Source organism: Lampetra planeri, chromosome 54, assembly GCF_965212315.1.
Source record: "Lampetra planeri chromosome 54, kcLamPlan1.2.h2, whole genome shotgun sequence".
Classification (NCBI taxonomy): Eukaryota; Metazoa; Chordata; class Hyperoartia; order Petromyzontiformes; family Petromyzontidae; genus Lampetra; species Lampetra planeri.
The window spans coordinates 5,775,992-5,793,707 of NC_136160.1; the positions used below are offsets into that span (position 1 = coordinate 5,775,992).

The following is a 17,716-nucleotide window of genomic DNA, read 5'->3' on the forward strand; positions in this document are numbered from 1 at the left end:
AAAGGCGGTAAAGAATTTTTTTTTTACCATTTCATATCTTTGTAGTGACAAAGGGATATCTCGGTGACAGCAATTTCGTTTCGAACTAAATTTGGGCAAACCTCCAGCTCTTGACAATTAACATGCTGAACTTGACTCTCATACGGAGAGCGGGTTGGGGGGCAAGGGATGCCCCCCGCTGTGTGTGGAGACCACCAGAGGCGACCCCTGAAGTGATCTGAGAATTAAAAACGAGTCGTAAGCGAGCTGAAGGCGTCAAGTCCCTCACTTCTCGAGGCGTTGCTTTCGCGGTGAAAAAAAAAGAAGCCAAAAGGTAATTTACCGGCTCATGTCGGAGGCACTGTCGCTCACTTCCTGTTGACCACCCTGCCCATTGGTTGAAATCCTACATTCTTATGATGGGGGAGGAGGGGCAGCGATTCCCCCCTCCAATGGGCAACCACCGTCGTTGACTTCCTTCCCCCACACAGACGCTAGCTCTGCAATATCCGCTTCAGCGGGCCGTTCTCTCAACACGAAGGCGCTGCCGCTGCTTCTCCGGCAGTTTCCGAACGGACTCTTTTGTCTCTTGGCACAATGCTGACGGTGCAACGGAGACAGAATTGGGTGAAGTAAATAAAACAGCAATTTTATTAAAATACGACAAACAAAAATTTATGACATGTACAGTAAAACCTTGGATTGCGAGTAACTTGGTCTGCGAGTGTTTTGCAAGACGAGCAAAATTTTTTAAATAAATATTAATTTGATAAACGAGCGAGGTCTTGCAATACGAGCAGTACGTGTACACGCTTTGTCTGCCGAGCGTCACGTGATCACAACTGATATACGAGTGCTTTGGATTACAAACACGTTTTCGGAACGAATTCTGCTCGCAATCCAAGGTTTTACTGTACGTTGAACTTCTTCTGCACCGTACGTAGCCAACAGTGTTAATCGGAGGTGCTCGGTAAAGACAAACTAAAACACAAAAAGCAGTTCCAAACAAATCAATTTTCAATCTGTATTTTAAAGTGCATAGTGGCTTCCTAATATAAAATTATCAATACTATTTAGCCGGCCGTTGCTGGCGACACAACATTTCTAAATCCAGCAACTGCGGAGGCATCGAGGGTTGGCGGATCGCGTAAGTGTTGCGATGCTCCCTTCCCATTGACGCCGAGGAGCCATAAACCCTGGCCTAGCAGCAGGATGTGGACTAATCTCCATCTGTACCTTCTGCACGGGATAGAGTGTTTCCCCCTCGCACGCGTGGATTTTGTCCAGGTGCTCCGCTTTCCTGTCACGTGTATAAACGCCCATTACTTGGGGTGGAAACATCTTAATACACGGAGGATCGGGGAGCTTGGGCAATTGTTGGTAGCGCCCGCTCAGTGTCCAATGGGGCTGCTTGCCTCCCTCATAGCTCATCGGATTTCTCCAGTCTAAACAAAGATCCTGATTCTATGTCTGTGGTTACCTTGGCGATTGCGAAAGATGCATGAACAGTGATAACGTGACATGCGTGTCTCTAAAAAAAACGAAAACAAAACTTACCGATGATAATTATTGATATTTTAAGTTAAAACTAATTGAGGTTTTCTCAGCAACTTGCCCGACAGGCGAATTCTCATCGCTCGCGCCCCGCCACGAGCCAGAAACGACAAACGCAGACCAGACACCGAAGAGCTACCAAGGCTAAATAAAGACAAAGATCCCCCGTATAGCCTTAACAAACTGGAGGGGCAAGTGCTGTTAGCGAGCACCTATGAAGGCCGGTAAGGCTAAATGCACACACACACACGCGCACACACATGCGCAAGAGATAAATATTTTCACTCGCCCTACTACGCTCCCCACTCTACGCTACTCAAGAGATACCCCCACCCCTCCCCGCCTCGCTTCAAATAATAAAAAATATTAATAAACCCGCTTTGTCTCCTGCCCACTCCCCGCATGCCCACCCCTCCCACCACTGCTCCCCCATTCCACCTCCGCCCCCCCCCCCATTCCACCTCCGCCCCCCCTTTCACAACCGCCCCCCACCAACACCGCCCCCCCTCCCACCACCGCCCCCCTTCCACCACCCCCCCCACCACCAACTCTGTAACAAGCCTTCAAAACAGTAGGTGGCTATTTCAGTCCCTCCAGGAAACGGCTCATAAGAACAATGAATACACCACCATCTCTCAAAAATATACACATTAGTTTAATTTTTTTTATGATGATTTTTATTTTCTTAAGGCGGCGGCGGCGTTCAACTGCGCTCGGCCAGAGCGCGTGACGCTCACGCACAAAGACAAAGATTTCCCCCCTCCACCCCTCCTGTATAGCCTTAACGGACGATTGGGGCAAGTGGTGTTAGCGAGCGCCTTACGAAGGCCAGCAAACACGGGCCCGGAGTGTCCAGCACCACGTCCGGCCGCCTTCGTCTGCCCAGCGGCACACCGCACCAGGTACTCATTTTGAGGCCGAGTTGACCCGGGGGAGGCCCAGGACTCATTCACATCTTCAAGTTTTCAAGGGGATGTTGTTGAACCGGGTGAGAACTCGAGAGACCATCATGGGTCTCATTCACAAGAGTGACCTGGGACATGAGTCTGCCAGTATGGGGTGAAGATTGCTGCTGCTGCTGCGTGTGATGCGCAGACAATTAGCGGGGCTCAAACACGGGTCTCGGAGTCTGCAGCGTGCGAATCACCACACAACCGGACCACCCCAAAGCGAACACACAACAGCACACAACACACACACACACGTACGCTCATACGCAGACGCGCGCACGTGCAGGCGTGACGCACGCGCACACGCGCACTCTTACGTGAAATAAAAACAAATCGGGAGTTTTCCTTTCCTATATTTTCCGAGGAGTCCCAGCCACCCCCTGCTCCCCAACCCCACCAGGTCACGACTGTGGTGGTGGGAGTGGATGGGGAACGACGCTCCCGCGGCTCCGTCCGATTATTCCGGCTGCGTCGGCAAGGCGCAGCCCGGCTCTGTTGTCTTCTTTGTTGCGTTGTTGACAAATGTAAAACAAATACAAACAGATACATCGGCGGAGGGGGGGGGCCTTCCAGACGCCCGCTCATGACACGGGTTTCTAATTTCACCGGATGGCGTTGTGCCCACCTGCGCCCGTCTCCCGGTGACACCGGCACGGTGGGAAGCGCGCGCACGAGCTACGGAGCCGGAGGGGGGACAGAGCCGAGTTCGATTCTCGGCCACGGATCGCAATCGGTGATGTCTCAGCTAGTCCCGGCTGTCTCTCCCCCCACCACCGGTACCCCCCGCCCCCCCAACCACCAACTTCGCCAAACCACACCAAGTTAGCGTGGTGAAGTATGGTCAAAGGACGCTCGTGACAGACACGGCGTGGCAAGGCCTTCATCCAGCAATGGATCGACAACGCGCTGCAACTTTATATTGTTCTAATGAAAGCTGTACATTTTTATCAAACCAGGTATATAATCGTCGTCATCAGCATCAGCAGCCAGGGTCAATCCACTGCTGGACGAATGGCTCCCCCCCCCACCCCCCCCCCGAAGCACCGCCGTCTGCGTTCACGATCCAGCGACGTTAAACGATCAACTAATCTCACGGCTCCATCTCCCCGGCGGACGTCCTCTCGGCACGCGTTTCCAATTCCTTGGCTTGCCACTCCGTTGTTGTTGTGCTTCTTCTCGAGCCGCCGATCACCATCCCCCCCCACCTCCATCGGCGTGGCGTGCCCGGCCCAAGCCCAAACTCAAAACGTCCCAAGCGCACAGCTCCCAACGGCTCCATTAACACCGAATAATTCCCAGAGCCGAACACCGTGCATAATTAGGCAAGGTTAGGGAGAGAGTCACTGTTATAATTGGGGTGAGTGTTAGGTAGAGAGGGTAACACGGTAGGGTCGGTGTTAGGCCACGGTGTTAATGCCACGGGCAGGGTTGGCGTTCGAGACGGCGCTGATGTCAGGGACGGGGGATAAGCGTCAGTGGTTTGCGTTGAGGGATTGTCAACAAGGATTGTGGTCGTGTCCAGAGTTAGGGGAGGGTATATGCAGGGTGGGAAGGGGGGGGTCGGCGTTCGCATTAGCGATGGCGTTAGCGATGGCGTTCGTGTTGGGATAGACTCAGCGTGTGAGCGTTAGCACGTTAGCGATGGCGTTCGTGTTAGGATAGACTTAGGGTGTGAGCGTTAGCACGTTAGCGATGGCGTTCGTGTTAGGATAGACTTAGGGTGTGAGCGTTAGCACGTTAGCGATGGCGTTCGTGTTAGGATAGACTTAGGGTGTGAGTGTTAGCACGTTAGCGATGGCGTTCGTGTTAGGATAGACTTAGGGTGTGAGCGTTAGCACGTTAGCGATGGCGTTCGTGTTAGGATAGACTTAGGGTGTGAGCGTTAGCACGTTAGCGATGGCGTTCGTGTTAGGATAGACTTAGGGTGTGAGTGTTAGCACGTTAGCGATGGCGTTCGTGTTAGGATAGACTTAGCTTACGAGCGTTAGCGCGTTAGCGTTAGGGATGGTGTTCGTGTTAGGATAGACTTAGGGTGTGAGTGTTAGCACGTTAGCGATGGCGTTCGTGTTGGGAAAGACTTAGCTTACGAGCGTTAGCGCATTAGCGTTAGCGATGGTGTTCGTGTTGGGATAGACTTAGCGTGTGAGCGTTAGCGCATTAGCGTTAGGGATGGCGTTCCGTGTTATTGATAGACTTAGCGTGTGAGCGTTAGCTCGTTCGAGGAGCTATATCCTTGTCGCGGATCCTACAGCCTTGTCCACCTGGGCAACAAACCGACATGCCCTCGGTGTGGAACTCTCTATCCCTTTGCACATCCGCAACATCACATGCACTGACTTTTAAGAAACATCTAAAGGCCTCCTCTATCTGCGTTGGGTCAGGGGTTTTCGGGTTGCCCCGAGCCTGGCTCCGCGCCTCTTTGAGTTGTTGACTTGTCTGCAAAATCTGGGGCCTTATAAATGCCATTATTACCAATGAGAGGGAAACCAACGCGGCGTTTTCTATCGCTTCATCACTGCCCCTCTAGCAGTCGGTCACGTTCGCCGAGGTTCATTTCTGGTGGCGACCTTCAGACGAGAAGGACCACATTGCAGTTCTTCAGGAACTGCCGATTGTTTACCAGGACAACGCACAAATGGCCGTGCAGCTCGTCACACGTGTCCGCGCGTTGCTTGAAACTTCACATATTTCGCGCACACTGCTGTCGTATGCTACCGTCAATCCACTGCTGGATGAGGGTCTCTCCGTTGCGAGCCGAGCGGGTCGTGGCGGTTATCTGACCTCGCTGGTCAGTTGCGGGTTGGCGAAGGCAGCGTGGGGAGCGTGAACGCAGGAGCATAGAAGTACGGTACGCACAGGTGGACTTTTGCACACTGCCCCCTGCTGCGGTGGGTAGCCCCAAAAGCAAGCGCTATGCAGGCATCGATCCTGCTCAGCTTCCGAGATGTGACGAGACAAGATTGAGAGAGCATTCCGAGTGATTTGGTCAGAAGCTACACAGGATCATCGACGATTTGCAAATGATGCCTTTGATTTGTCCAGAGTAAAAAAAAAAATCACGTCGGTACGTTAGGTTTTTTTTCTTCCTTGCTTCACGAATAAACAACAACAACGACAGCAGCCGCCATGCGCCACCAAGTCGTCAATGACGTCACCGCGGCGCTTGTGCCAGGCTAGGTGCACTTTTGAGGCCACTTTGTTCTAACGAACAGGCGCGCACGCACGTGTGCACGTGTGCACGTGTGCTCGTGTGCAGGCACGCACGCACACTCCCGCACCATTGCGAAGGGGAGTCGGATTAAAAGCTTTTAGGTAAAAGCAAAATAATCCCAAAATGTCACACGCTTCACGCTCGGTCTAGCTTCACGACCGTCAGAGTAATGGAGCAGAAAGTGCCGCGCTTGCCCTCAGCCCGCTCTGCCCCGCGCCATTCCGACCGACACTCAAGCGCCCGGGCAATTATTGGAGGCCGCACCCTGCTGATGAGGGCCGACACTGTCGAAACCGGTTCCCTGCAAGAACCCCTATGCCTGCAACATCACAGTGGAACCACCCACCCCCCAGCTGCGCTGATTTCATATAGGCTGCACTTTGCTGATGAGACTCGACCAGGCCGAAACTGGTTCCATGCAAGATCTCCTGGCCCTACACCGGGGAACTCGGCTACGCTGGCTTAATTAGATCGCACCATGCTGATGACACTCAACAGCACCGAAACCAGTTAGTTTCCTGCAAGACAATCGCAACCCTTGACATCACAGTAATGCGGCCGTGCTGGCTTCAGATAGGCCGCACCGTGCCGATGAGACATTGAGATTGAAACCGGTCTGAGCAAACGCCTTTTCCTTGTTCACCGTGATCATCAAACATCATCGTCGTCATCACGGTCAGCAGCCATGTTCGATCCACCGCTGCGTTCAGCAAACGAAACGCGCCGTGAAACCGGCGTCGTTTTCTTACACGATGTCGGCAAATGCCCGGCAAACCTCGGCGGAACGGAAAAAACTAACACAAACTAAAAAACACGCCTACAAAATGAAACGCAGGGACGCGCACTCGCTCGAGCCGATCGCAAAAGGTGCTTTGCGGTTTAAATGAGCACAAATCTGCAGCGCCGTCGTAGCGGCCGGCATAAACCCCCGTTGGTCAGTGCACTCGCAGTGGCGGAACACCTCGCCGGTTTCGCCCTCTCGAATTCTGTTGTCCCCTCTCGTCCCCCTCTCTCTCTCTCGCCGTGCACAGAAGCAGCAGAAGCAGGAGTAGCGGCAGAAGCAGAAGCCGCAGATGCAGCCGCAGCAGCAGCCGCAGAAGCAGCAGAAGCGTGGCTGCCCGTGAACTCATTCATACGGCAGAGGAAGGAAGTGATGCGGGCGCTGGCGCGAGATAGACCGAGGTGGAGGTGGGGGGGGTGCCGAGTGGAAGAAAAGACGGTACACGCGCCCGCCATCAGACGCGCGAGCGCCGGACAGCTTCGCGAGGAGGCTCCGCCACGGGCACCGCCGGCGTCGATAAAAATCGATTATTTTTTCACGCTCACGCCACGTGCGCCGTGCCGCATTCGTGCGCACGCGTGCGTGTGTGTAGTGTAGCGGTTAGCGGTAAGCTACGCTACGAACCAGGTGACCCCAGTTCAATTCCCGCTCACGGCCAACACCCAGTGACGATTATCCGAACCGGTCCTGGGCCTCCCCTAGGTCGATTCATCCTCAAATGAGTGCCTGGTGCGGTGTTTAAACATCGCCACTGGGGAGACAAAGGCGGTCGGCGTAGTGCTGGCCACCCACCCCCTCGTGTACCACTCCGGCCTTCATAGGTGCTCGCTAACAGCACTTGCCCCAACAGTATGTTAAGGCTATACGGGGGTTCTTTGTCTTAGTGTGAGTGCGCGGCCGAAGCGTGGTCGGATCACTCCCACCTGCGTGGGGGAGGCGGCACTCATCCAGCAGTGGAGGCAACTACATGCGTTGTATGGTGGAAAGGGTGGCGGGGGGGAGGGGGGCGGGGTGAAACCCAAGCCTGTGCCAGGCCCAATCTCTCCACTTCACCAACTCGCATCGACCAGCAGCATGGTCAAGCGTGGTCAAACTAAACCACCGCCCCCCCCCTCTAACCCCCCACCAATGACCGGGATGGAAGGGCCTTCCATCCAGCAAAAAAGGGGGTGCTTGCAATTAATTATTACCATTATTATTAACCGTCTTGCGATTTGTCAAGCCACGCTGTTGTTTTCACGAGGCAGGCGGTGGCCACGTGTTTTTTTTTAGTTCCTTCACGACGTGGATGCGCACGCGCGTTGGCACGGTGGCTTCGGGTGCCACCAAGTTTTATGGGTCGTAGGTTCAAAAAAAAAAAAGTGAAATCTTGCAGTCCCCGATGGTGGGGGGCGAATGCTTTGAAAAGCAATTAAATAAAATATAAAATGCCACACCGCTAATTCGTCGGATTGACAAAATCTGGTCCACTTTCCTTTCCAGAGTTTACATTCTATGCATTTTTTTTTATCCTCTCGCGCATTTCATTTACCCAAGTGCAATTTGCCCTCTCGCTTCGACGTATTCGCATCCGGGCTCGCTTCTTTGTTAACTTCAGTCGAGATTTGTTACCTTGTGTTTTTGTCTGAATATTGCACGCTCAAAAAGTGCCTTGCTCATAACCAAAGGAAGCCCATTGTAAAAGATGCAATGTTGTTCACGTCTGTCTCAATGGGTTCACCTCATCTTCTGGTTAAACAAAGGATAGATACCGCTACTACCACCACCACTAACAGAATGAACAAACCAATATTTTCTTAATGTCAAGGGGCCACATTCAACAACAAGACGACGAATCTCACTAATCTGCACAATCTAAAAACGTGTCTCTCTCCCTCCTTCCTAATTTTTTTTTCCTTTTTCCGCGTTCGTCTCGCTGGCACACAAGGGGTCAGACTGACGGAAACACGGCCCCTGCCCCCCCAACACCCCCCCCCCCACCTCTCGTTGGGCTCAATGCCCCTGCCCCCCGCCGCTTTCCGACGTCCAGCGAGAATTCGGCAACTTCCTTGACACGCCGGCGAAACCGGGGAGGAAATCTTTCTTTCGCCGTGAATGTCGTCGCAGGTTTTCTTAACCCCTCCCACCACCCCCCTGCCCCCCCCTGCCCCCCCTGCCCCCCCCTGCCCCCCACGGCCCCCCACGCCCCCCTCGGCACCCACCAAATCCCAACGACGTCCGGCCGGTTCTTCCCCGTCTTGCCGGCCGTCAATCGGTGTGGCCGAACTTTGCTCACAGTCCGCTCCCCCACCGCCCACTGTGCCTTCTCTCCACCCACCCACCCAGGCAGCCCCAGCCAGGCAGGCTAGCTAAGTCAGTCTAGCCTGGCAGGCTAGCTAAGTCAGTCTAGCCAGCCAGCCCAGCCCATTGGGTCCAGCCATGCCCAGGCAGTACGGCCAGCTAACTCAGCCAGCCCCAGCCAGTCAGTCTAGCCAGCCCAGCCGATTAGGCCAGGTCTGCACAGTCAATACAGCCAGCTAGCACAGTCAGTCCAGCCAACCCAGCCAGCCAACCCAGCCAGCAGGCCAATCTAGCCAGCCCAGCTAACCACCGGTTGGCTAGCAATCTTACCCATAACATGCTACAATATATCTTTTTAAATCCTTTATATTAAGTTCGCTTGCGTGCTTGCTTGCTTGCGTGCTTGCGTGCTTGCTTGCTTGCTTACGACCGTGCAAATCTTTCGGTCGTTTTTTAACCCACTTCCCGTGATCCAATCGAGCTGACATTTTCCACACAGACTCGTTGTGCGTGACAATTAATTTTGGTGAAAAATTTTTTCCAAAATTTTACACTGTTTAGGGGGAAAAAAAATATTTAATTACCAATTGCTTAATGCTGGCAGAGAATCATCTGACCCATAGGTGGCAGCCATCTCAAGCCAGAGGATGAGAGGACTCTAGCCGCCACGCATATAAAGGATTTATAGTAAAAAAAACTTAGTTTTTACGGGTTAATTTTTTATATATCACCGTTGCTGAACACAGGACGCAAAGTGCCAAGCGGTCAGCAACAAACAGCACTATTGACGGTTCAAATAGATTCTGAGCCTTTACATGTATCTCTAGGAAGCCACTGGAGCTATGGACTTTTAAATCTAGATTGAAAACGAATTTCTTTAGAACTGCTTTTGTGCTTAGTTTGTTGTCCTACCCTCGCACCTACGATTAGCACGGTTGGCTACGCACGGTGCAAAATAAATTAAATATACTTACATACATGCAAGAGCTTGGGGAAAAAAACGATGGGAGGGAATTCTCAAGTAGAGCAGTAAGTGTGGTGGTATAGTGACCTGCAGTGTGGTGAGTGAGTGTGTTGTTGTGACCTGCAGTGTGGTGAGTGGGTGAGTGTGTTGGTGTGACCTGCAGTGTGGTGAATGAGTGTGTTGTAGTGACCTGCTGTGTGGTGAGTGGGTGAGTGTGTTGGTGTGACCTGCAGTGTGGTGAGTGAGTGTGTTGTTGTGACCTGCAGTGTGGCGAGTGAGTGCGTGTGTTGTTGTGACCTGCAGTGTGGTGAGTGAGTGTGTTGTTGTGACCTGCAGTGTGGTGAGTGAGTGTGTTGTTGTGACCTGCTGTGTGGTGAGTGGGTGAGTGTGTTGGTGTGACCTGCAGTGTGGTGAGTGAGTGTGTTGTTGTGACCTGCAGTGTGGTGAGTGGGTGAGTGTTGTTGTGACCTGCAGTGTGGTGAGTGAGTGTGTTGTTGTGACCTGCAGTGTGGTGAGTGAGTGAGTGTGTTGTTGTGACCTGCAGTGTGGTGAGTGAGTGTGTTGTTGTGACCTGCAGTGTGGTGAGTGGGTGAGTGTGTTGTTGTGACCTGCAGTGTGGTGAGTGAGTGTGTTGTTGTGACCTGCAGTGTGGTGAGTGAGTGAGTGTGTTGTTGTGACCTGCAGTGTGGTGAGTGAGTGAGTGAGTTGTTGTGACCTGCAGTGTGGTGAGTGGGTGAGTGTGTTGTTGTGACCTGCAGTGTGGTGAGTGGGTGAGTGTTGTTGTGAGCTGCAGTGTGGTGAGTGGGTGAGTATTGTTGTGACCTGCAGTGTGGTGAGTGGCTGTGTTGTTGTGACCTGCAGTGTGGTGAGTGAGTGAGTGTGTTGTTGTGACCTGCAGTGTGGTGAGTGGGTGAGTGTGTTGTAGTGACCTGCAGTGTGGTGAGTGAGTGAGTGTGTTGTTGTGACCTGCAGTGTGGTGAGTGAGTGTGTTGTTGTGATCTGCATCACGGTGAGTGAGTGTGTTGTTGTGACCTGCAGTGTGGTGAGTGAGTGTGTTGTTGTGACCTGCAGTGTGGTGAGTGGTGAGTGTTGTTGTGACCTGCAGTGTAGTGAGTGTGGTGTTGTTGTGACCTGCAGTGTGGTGTGTGGTGAGTGTGTTGTTGTGACCTGCAGTGTGGTGAGTGTGGTGTTGTTGTGACCTGCAGTGTAGTGAGTGAGTGTGTTGTTGTGATCTGCATCACGGTGAGTGAGTGTGCGTAATCGCGACCTGCGGCGTGGCGAGTGTGCGGGCGAGTGAGTGCGTCCAACTGACTCACCAGTCAGTTGGACTCGGTGCGGATGAGACTAAGTAGTCGGCCTGGTAGACGGAGAAGCCAGGAATAAATAAATAGATAATGTGTACAGGACGTGAGGAGCCGTGCTTCGTGTAAATGGTGCGTGAAGGGAGGGGGGGTTGGTACGATTAGACGCAAAGCCGGGGCCCTGTCAGAACGCATTCCCTCTCTCTCGTCATTTTTTTTGCATCCAACGTCTACAAAGGCAGGAGGAGGATGATGTCGGATGCCGTCGCATGCCAGCGCAGAAGTAGCCGGCCTCGAGCGAGGTATAAACACGACAATAAAGCACCCCAATTACGTCGCAGCACGGAGAGTTATTCGCGCAAAGCAACGACAACGAATCTTTCGCGACGCCGGCCATCGAAGTGTGTGCAGGCCCTGCAACTGCAACCGGTCACCAGCCGTCAAAGGGGGGGGGGGGGCAGAGAGTGCAGGGGGGGGTGCGGCCCCCAGCACAGAGCTACGAAGAGAGAGAGGAAAGTAGGCGGGGAGGGGCGGCCGTTTCGTTCCTTTTCGCCAGAGCTCATGACCACCCTCGCTACCCCCCCTGGGTTTATAGATCCAGGACCCGGGCCCCCCGCAAGGCTCACGGTGTCAATCACCGTGGCTAGCTCGCGGAGCCACACCAAAGCAAACCAAACGGTTCGGCGAAAATTCACGAGGGTCATGAAACGAGTCCAAGGCTCCCGTCGGGTTCAGCGTTAAACCCCGAGGTCCACAGAGGCAAACGAATGGTCAGTTGCGGTTCGAGTTGGTGCCCTGGCTATCGAGTGTGCAGGCAGAGTAGCTGAACAGGGTGCCCAAGAGTTTGGATGGGGCCTAGGTGTCGGGCTACAGAGAGGGGGTGTGGTGTGGTGGGGGTGGGAAAACCCATTCCATTCATTGCACCAGGGCCCGTGCCAACCACGGCAACGCCGCAGAGCGTGGGCGAGCGGATTCGCAGCCGCGACCTTCACCCCTAATCCCGCCCCCCCCCGCCCGCCTTCCATCCCGTGCCATGAATCTCACAAATCTACTAATCGTTAAGGCAGCATAATTTTTAATTGGTCTCGGTCACTACGCCCTGTGACTCACACGAACATCTGAGCGTAACGGACAATGCGATTTTCAAGCTATCAGCAGATGATTAGGTGACTGCCTTCAGAGGGTGACCCCTCCTCCTCCCCCATAAACTTTTTTTAAATATAAGTTCCGTTTATAACTTCGAATAAAAATTATTAGAAAAAAATAAATCGATAGGACGGGCAAAACATGTACACGTCCGTTCCAAAAAGATTATTTTTTTTCGAGAACGTACGACCTTCGTGTATATATTTTGTTGAATTATAAAGCATCGCGGACGCCGTGAAGGAGACCGGCGATTTAAAAAAAAAAGGAACCGACACAGATAGTCATCATCGGGACGCTGCCATTTTAACAGGTTGCATGTGGCAGACTCCACCCAATTGCAGACGGATATAAATATCAAGCGGCAACCTCGAAATACGTGACACGTGAACGATTCCATCCAATTACGGGACAGCCGTATACAACCAGGACACTGGTACAATAACAACAACAACCACGACCTATTAATTGCAACAGGCGATGCTGGCGGTGGCCGTTGCAACGGTGAAAAGATAATCCACCTCGACTTGACACCAACAACATTTCGATTCCAACAAGGCGAATTATCCGCCCCCTCGGTAAGTCTCATGGGGAAAACTCGGTGGCGATTGCAGCGACCCTTCCCCAGCGTGCCTCTCTCCTTTCCACCGCACCACTGTGGAAAGGAGATGTCAACCACCTCGCCTGGTATACAGGAGGTCGTGGGTTCGATCGTGACCCTTAAGCCTGCTGTATATATGTTTGGAGTCTACGTGTCTCTCTTATCATCATGGTGGCTATGAGATGTTAACTACCTCACCTGGTATACAGGAGGTCATGGGTTTGATCCCTACCCCGACACCTGCTGCTGTATATTTGGAGTCTGCGTGTCTCTCTCTCATCACGGTGCCTAGGAGGTGTTAACTACCTCGCCTGGTGTACAGGAGGTCGTGGGTTCGACCCCGACCTTGACGCCTTCTGCTGTATATTTGGAGTCTGCGTGTCTCTCTCTCATCACGGTGCCTAGGAGGTGTTAACTACCTCGCCTGGTATACAGGAGGTCGTAGGTTCGACCCCGACCCTGACGCCTTCTGCTGTATATTTGGAGTCTGCGTGTCTCTCTCTCTCTCCATCACCCCGTATTTGCCTGCTGCTATAAATTCCCACGTGATAAGCCACTTTTTGTTGGGCTATCCTTTGCGCCCAGGTCGCTTCTGAAAAAGAGCTCAGTGGGTCTTACCTGGTGAAATAAAACAAAGTTTAGTACTGCTCCGTTTTAGTTCGTCTTACGCGTCGAGCTCCGCCGATATAACTCGACCTTGGCTTAACGCTGGCGTGACTCATCCCCGCCAACAAATTCTGCATCGCGTTCATTAATTGGTTATTCCCCCCCCATCACTCCTTTTGGCTCCTTTCCGTCCGTGTTTTTTATCCAACTGGAGGGGGGCGGCCAAGAAAACGTGACATCATCGGCACGAGCCACGCCAAGCCAACCTTCCATCGTACGCCCGGAGGGTTCTAAGTTTTTTTCGCGCGCACAAGGAATGAGTATCGTTGTCATCGTCAGCCGTGATCTTATCCGCTGCTGGATGAAGGCCTCCGTGGCGAAATTCGTCGCCATCGCTCACGTGCCAGCGACGCGCCCCAGGTCGCCCGAGCACAGAAAGGCAATGCCGTTTCGCGTGCATCAACGGGGTTACGGTCGTCCACAAAGTTTAGATGAAGGACAACATTAACCCGCCAAGAACATCGATCGATACACCTCCTGCGCACAGGCCAATTTCATTGCTCCATCTCCCGAGCGGAGAGAGATGTCTACTCCAGAACGCGTCCCGCTCAGCACTGCCCGCACCCCTCCATCTGACGCTCTGCCAAGTCAAGTCGAGCTCCGGGCCATAATGTACGCACGTACGCTGAACTTCTTTCGCGCCGCGCGTAGCCAAGCGCGCTCATCGGAGGCGCGGAATCCCCTTGCAGCCGCGTGACGTGCCCAGCCCGATGCCCGGCACGCGTTTCCCAACGGTGAAAGCGACGTCTCGAACGCCGCCGCACGTATTAGCGCACCGAGGAATTCGCTACGCAATCGGCGCAGTTTAAACTTGAAGCCGTTGCCGTGACGTGCGCACGTTCTCCAAGCCGTGTGTTCCTGTCTCTCTCGCTCTCAGATCTCACCACGGCCATCAGATCCGACCCGTGTACGGTCCAGCGCTTGCCGAGCTGCGTTGCCTCCCGGTTGCCAAACGAACACGTTTATGAGGTCGCACTCGTTACTACACACACTCAAAGCGCTGGTCACAAATGAACCAAGATGCGTTGCTGATATCGTCAAGGAGCATCACAACTATCACGCGAAATCCAGTCATCCTCGCAGCGCTTTTCCTTCCGATATTAGGAAGCCACTGGAGCTAAGCACTTTCAAGTCCAGATTGAAAACGAATTTCTTTAGAACTGCTTTTTGTGTTAAGTTGGTCGTTCCTCCCTCGCACCTCCGATTATCACGATTGGCTACGTACGTTGCGAAAGAAGTTCAACATACGTACACTCACACAGAGACCCATAGACTCACACAGAGACCCATAGACTCACACAGAGACCCATAGACTCACACAGAGACCCATAGACTCGCGCAGAGACCCATAGACTCACGCAGAGACACATAGACGCACACAGAGACCCATAGACGCACGCAGAGACCCGTAGACTCACGCAGAGACCCGTAGACTCACGCAGAGACCCAGACTCACGCAGAAACCCACAGACTCACGCAGAAACCCACAGACTCACGCAGAAACCCACAGACTCACACAGAGACCCACAGACTCACGCAGAGACCCAGACTCACGCAGAAACCCACAGACTCACGCAGAAACCCACAGACTCACACAGAGACCCATACACTTACACAGAGACCCATAGACTCACACAGAGACCCATACACTTACACAGAGACCCACAGACTCACGCAGAGACCCATAGGTTGTTGTCTTTCCCCCGCACCTCCGATTCGCACGGTTGGCTACGTCCGGTGCGAAAGAACTTCAACATACCTCTCTGTGATGCTCTGTGCACTTTCCCCTTCCCCGTCATTAACACCATCGCTCTTCCCAACTCCCCCCCCTACACATTCATCATACTCACTCATCATTAACCACTCAATGTCACTTTCATCACTGTTTATTTCACGCACCATCATATCCATCATTTACTACCTTCCTTCTCACCAACCAATCTCATCTCTTCACGCTATTCCGATGTAGAAATAGCTGATTCTTTGATCAGCGCCTTAGTCAAGGCTCTATATATAATTAAAATGAGATAAGATGACATTCATTCTAGATTTGAAGTTTTCGTGACTGCAAGGATTCATACTCTTTTTTTTTTCGTTAAAGCCACGTAGGTAAAATATTAAAATAAATTAAATCACGACGCTTGTGTTGCGCCCGAAACGTCGTGATTTAATTTATTTAAATGTTTTACCTACGTGGCTTTAACGAAAAAATCAAAGAGTATAAAGATGACAGGCTCATTAAATAAAACGCATCAAAAGGACTACTTACAGACTGAAATCATCGAATCACGGCACGGATCTTTAGACGCGAGAGGTTTTGGAGGAGATCACGCAAAGATCATTGCGTGTGCAAGACTCCCAACTGACAGGGGGGGGGGGCATGAGGCGACCAGTGCAACTGCAGTACAGCAAGAAGGCGGCTGGACTTTTATTTAAATCGCCGTGCCCCGGGCCGTTTGGCCAATACCGCCAACGAATGTTTGACTTCGTCAGGGAGGGATGTGGAGAGCCAGCACGCATAAGTGGGGGTGACGCTCAAAGCTCCGCACAGATGGATTCGATCCACTTCCAGTACAGCCATCATCCTGGCCACAACCTCTCCCAGCCAACGTTGCTTGGAAGTCTTTTAAATCTCTAGGCGACCCACCAACCCTCGCCTCCCAAAATGGTGGATCGCAAAAGTACGACGTTGCGCGCGGACCGACGCATCGTTCATGACGGGGCGGCTGCAGATATATCCGGCAGTGGCAGGGACCCAACTCAAAATGTCAACGGTGGCGGTCTGGGCCCTTTTGCCTCCAGCCTGCATCGGGCGCCGCCAATATAATGACGGCAAGTCGCACGGAATACTTCAGACCATTCAATTAAGTGGGCCCCGAAGCCACCGTGCCAAGACATCTTGTTATTATTAAGATCATTAAGAGATTGAAATTATCCTATACCTGGCATGCAACAAATAAATTTCTATATATCGCAGTACGGTTTGACAGAGAGACAAATAAGGATAATTTACAACACCTTTGGTCGACCGTGGGGATTGTTACCGCCTGACCATACTTTACGATGACGGTCAGTGCGGGTGAAACCGATTCCATCTCCGCCCCCCCCCCGGCCGCCCCCAATCCCCCGGGGGGTCGAGATGGAATCGGTTCCAGATATCACGCGCCACTGACGTTAACCGTGACCCAGAAGCAAAGGTCAAGATTGGCGGCTTCGCATAGCGCGGGGGGTGGCGGCAGTGGCGACGCTTGTGCCTCACTCTGCAAGAAGGATCTGGGTTCGATCCCCAACTGGGGATTCTTTTAGTATAGTTAGACTTGTACACCACTTATTTAAGATTTATGATTCCTATATGTTGAATGTATGCAGCTTCCTGCCAAAGTAAATTGCTTGTCTGTGCGAACTTTCATGGCGAATAAAATCCTTTCTGATTCTGAAATCCTTCCCGATTCTTTTCTGCGTGTGGAGTTTGTAATGTTGTACCCCCCCACCACCCCCCTCTGCCGCCCGCCCCGTTCCACAACAGTTTCCTCTGGCTTCTCCGATTTACTCCAATGGCTAAACACATGCAAACCACACACACACCACACACACCGCACACACACCACACACACACCACACACACACCACACACACACCACACACACACCACACACACACACACCACACACACACCACGTAACTGGTATTGGCTAAATTATCCCAATGCTGCAAGAGTTACCTACACGTTAATCAATTGGGATTAGGCGCAGCGGGCAACCCGGGCCCCCCTTACGATGAAAACTTGGCAGGACCCACCCTCCTCCTCCTGAAAAACAACCTTGACCCAAACTGAAGCTCTCCTGGATAAACAAGCAGGGATTATAACCATCATCGGTCAAAAAAGTCCAAGTGATTATAACACTGAAGTAACAAACAAAAAATGTGTTCCTGGGTAGTAAGTGTTATTTCCTTATTGCTTATACCAGGACAGTGATAGTTTGAAATGCATCTATTTTCAATGAGAAAACGTGTGCATTTGTGTCTTTCGTTCACGTAAAGTCCTGGTCGCAAAAACAAGTTTGTGGGGAATAATAGCCATTTTCTATACTTTTTAGGCATTTAAAAAGAACACTTAGTACCCAGGAACAAAAATTGTGTTACATAGTGAATTATTTTTGCTGTTGCTCAAATGAGCATTGAGACATCGGTGCCCATCGCTCCTTTACAGCCCTGCAGGAGACAGTGGTGGAAATTCCACATTCCTAACCACGCATGGGACACGATCCCCACAAAAGTGAGCCTCG

The 17,716-nt window shown here is 52.3% G+C and overlaps 2 protein-coding genes across 2 annotated transcripts in view; both read right to left on the minus strand.

Annotated features, from left to right (window-relative positions):
- LOC144735169 (uncharacterized) overlaps window positions 1–17,716 on the minus strand; it is a 189,509-nt gene that overhangs the window by 154,789 nt on the left and 17,004 nt on the right. The window lies entirely within an intron of this gene.
- LOC144735164 (uncharacterized) lies at window positions 8,741–11,440 on the minus strand. Its single transcript, XM_078617607.1, has 2 exons — window positions 10,887–11,440; window positions 8,741–10,850 (listed from the first exon to the last, which is right to left on the minus strand). Exon 2 carries the CDS (start codon window positions 10,722–10,724, stop codon window positions 9,726–9,728), a length of 999 nt encoding a protein of 332 aa, XP_078473733.1. The 5' UTR covers window positions 10,725–10,850; window positions 10,887–11,440; the 3' UTR covers window positions 8,741–9,725.

Excerpts from the sequence above, each read along its gene's own strand:
- LOC144735164 (XM_078617607.1), bottom strand. The coding sequence starts at position 10,724 with ATGCAGATCACAACAACACACTCACTCACCACACTGCAGGTCACAACA.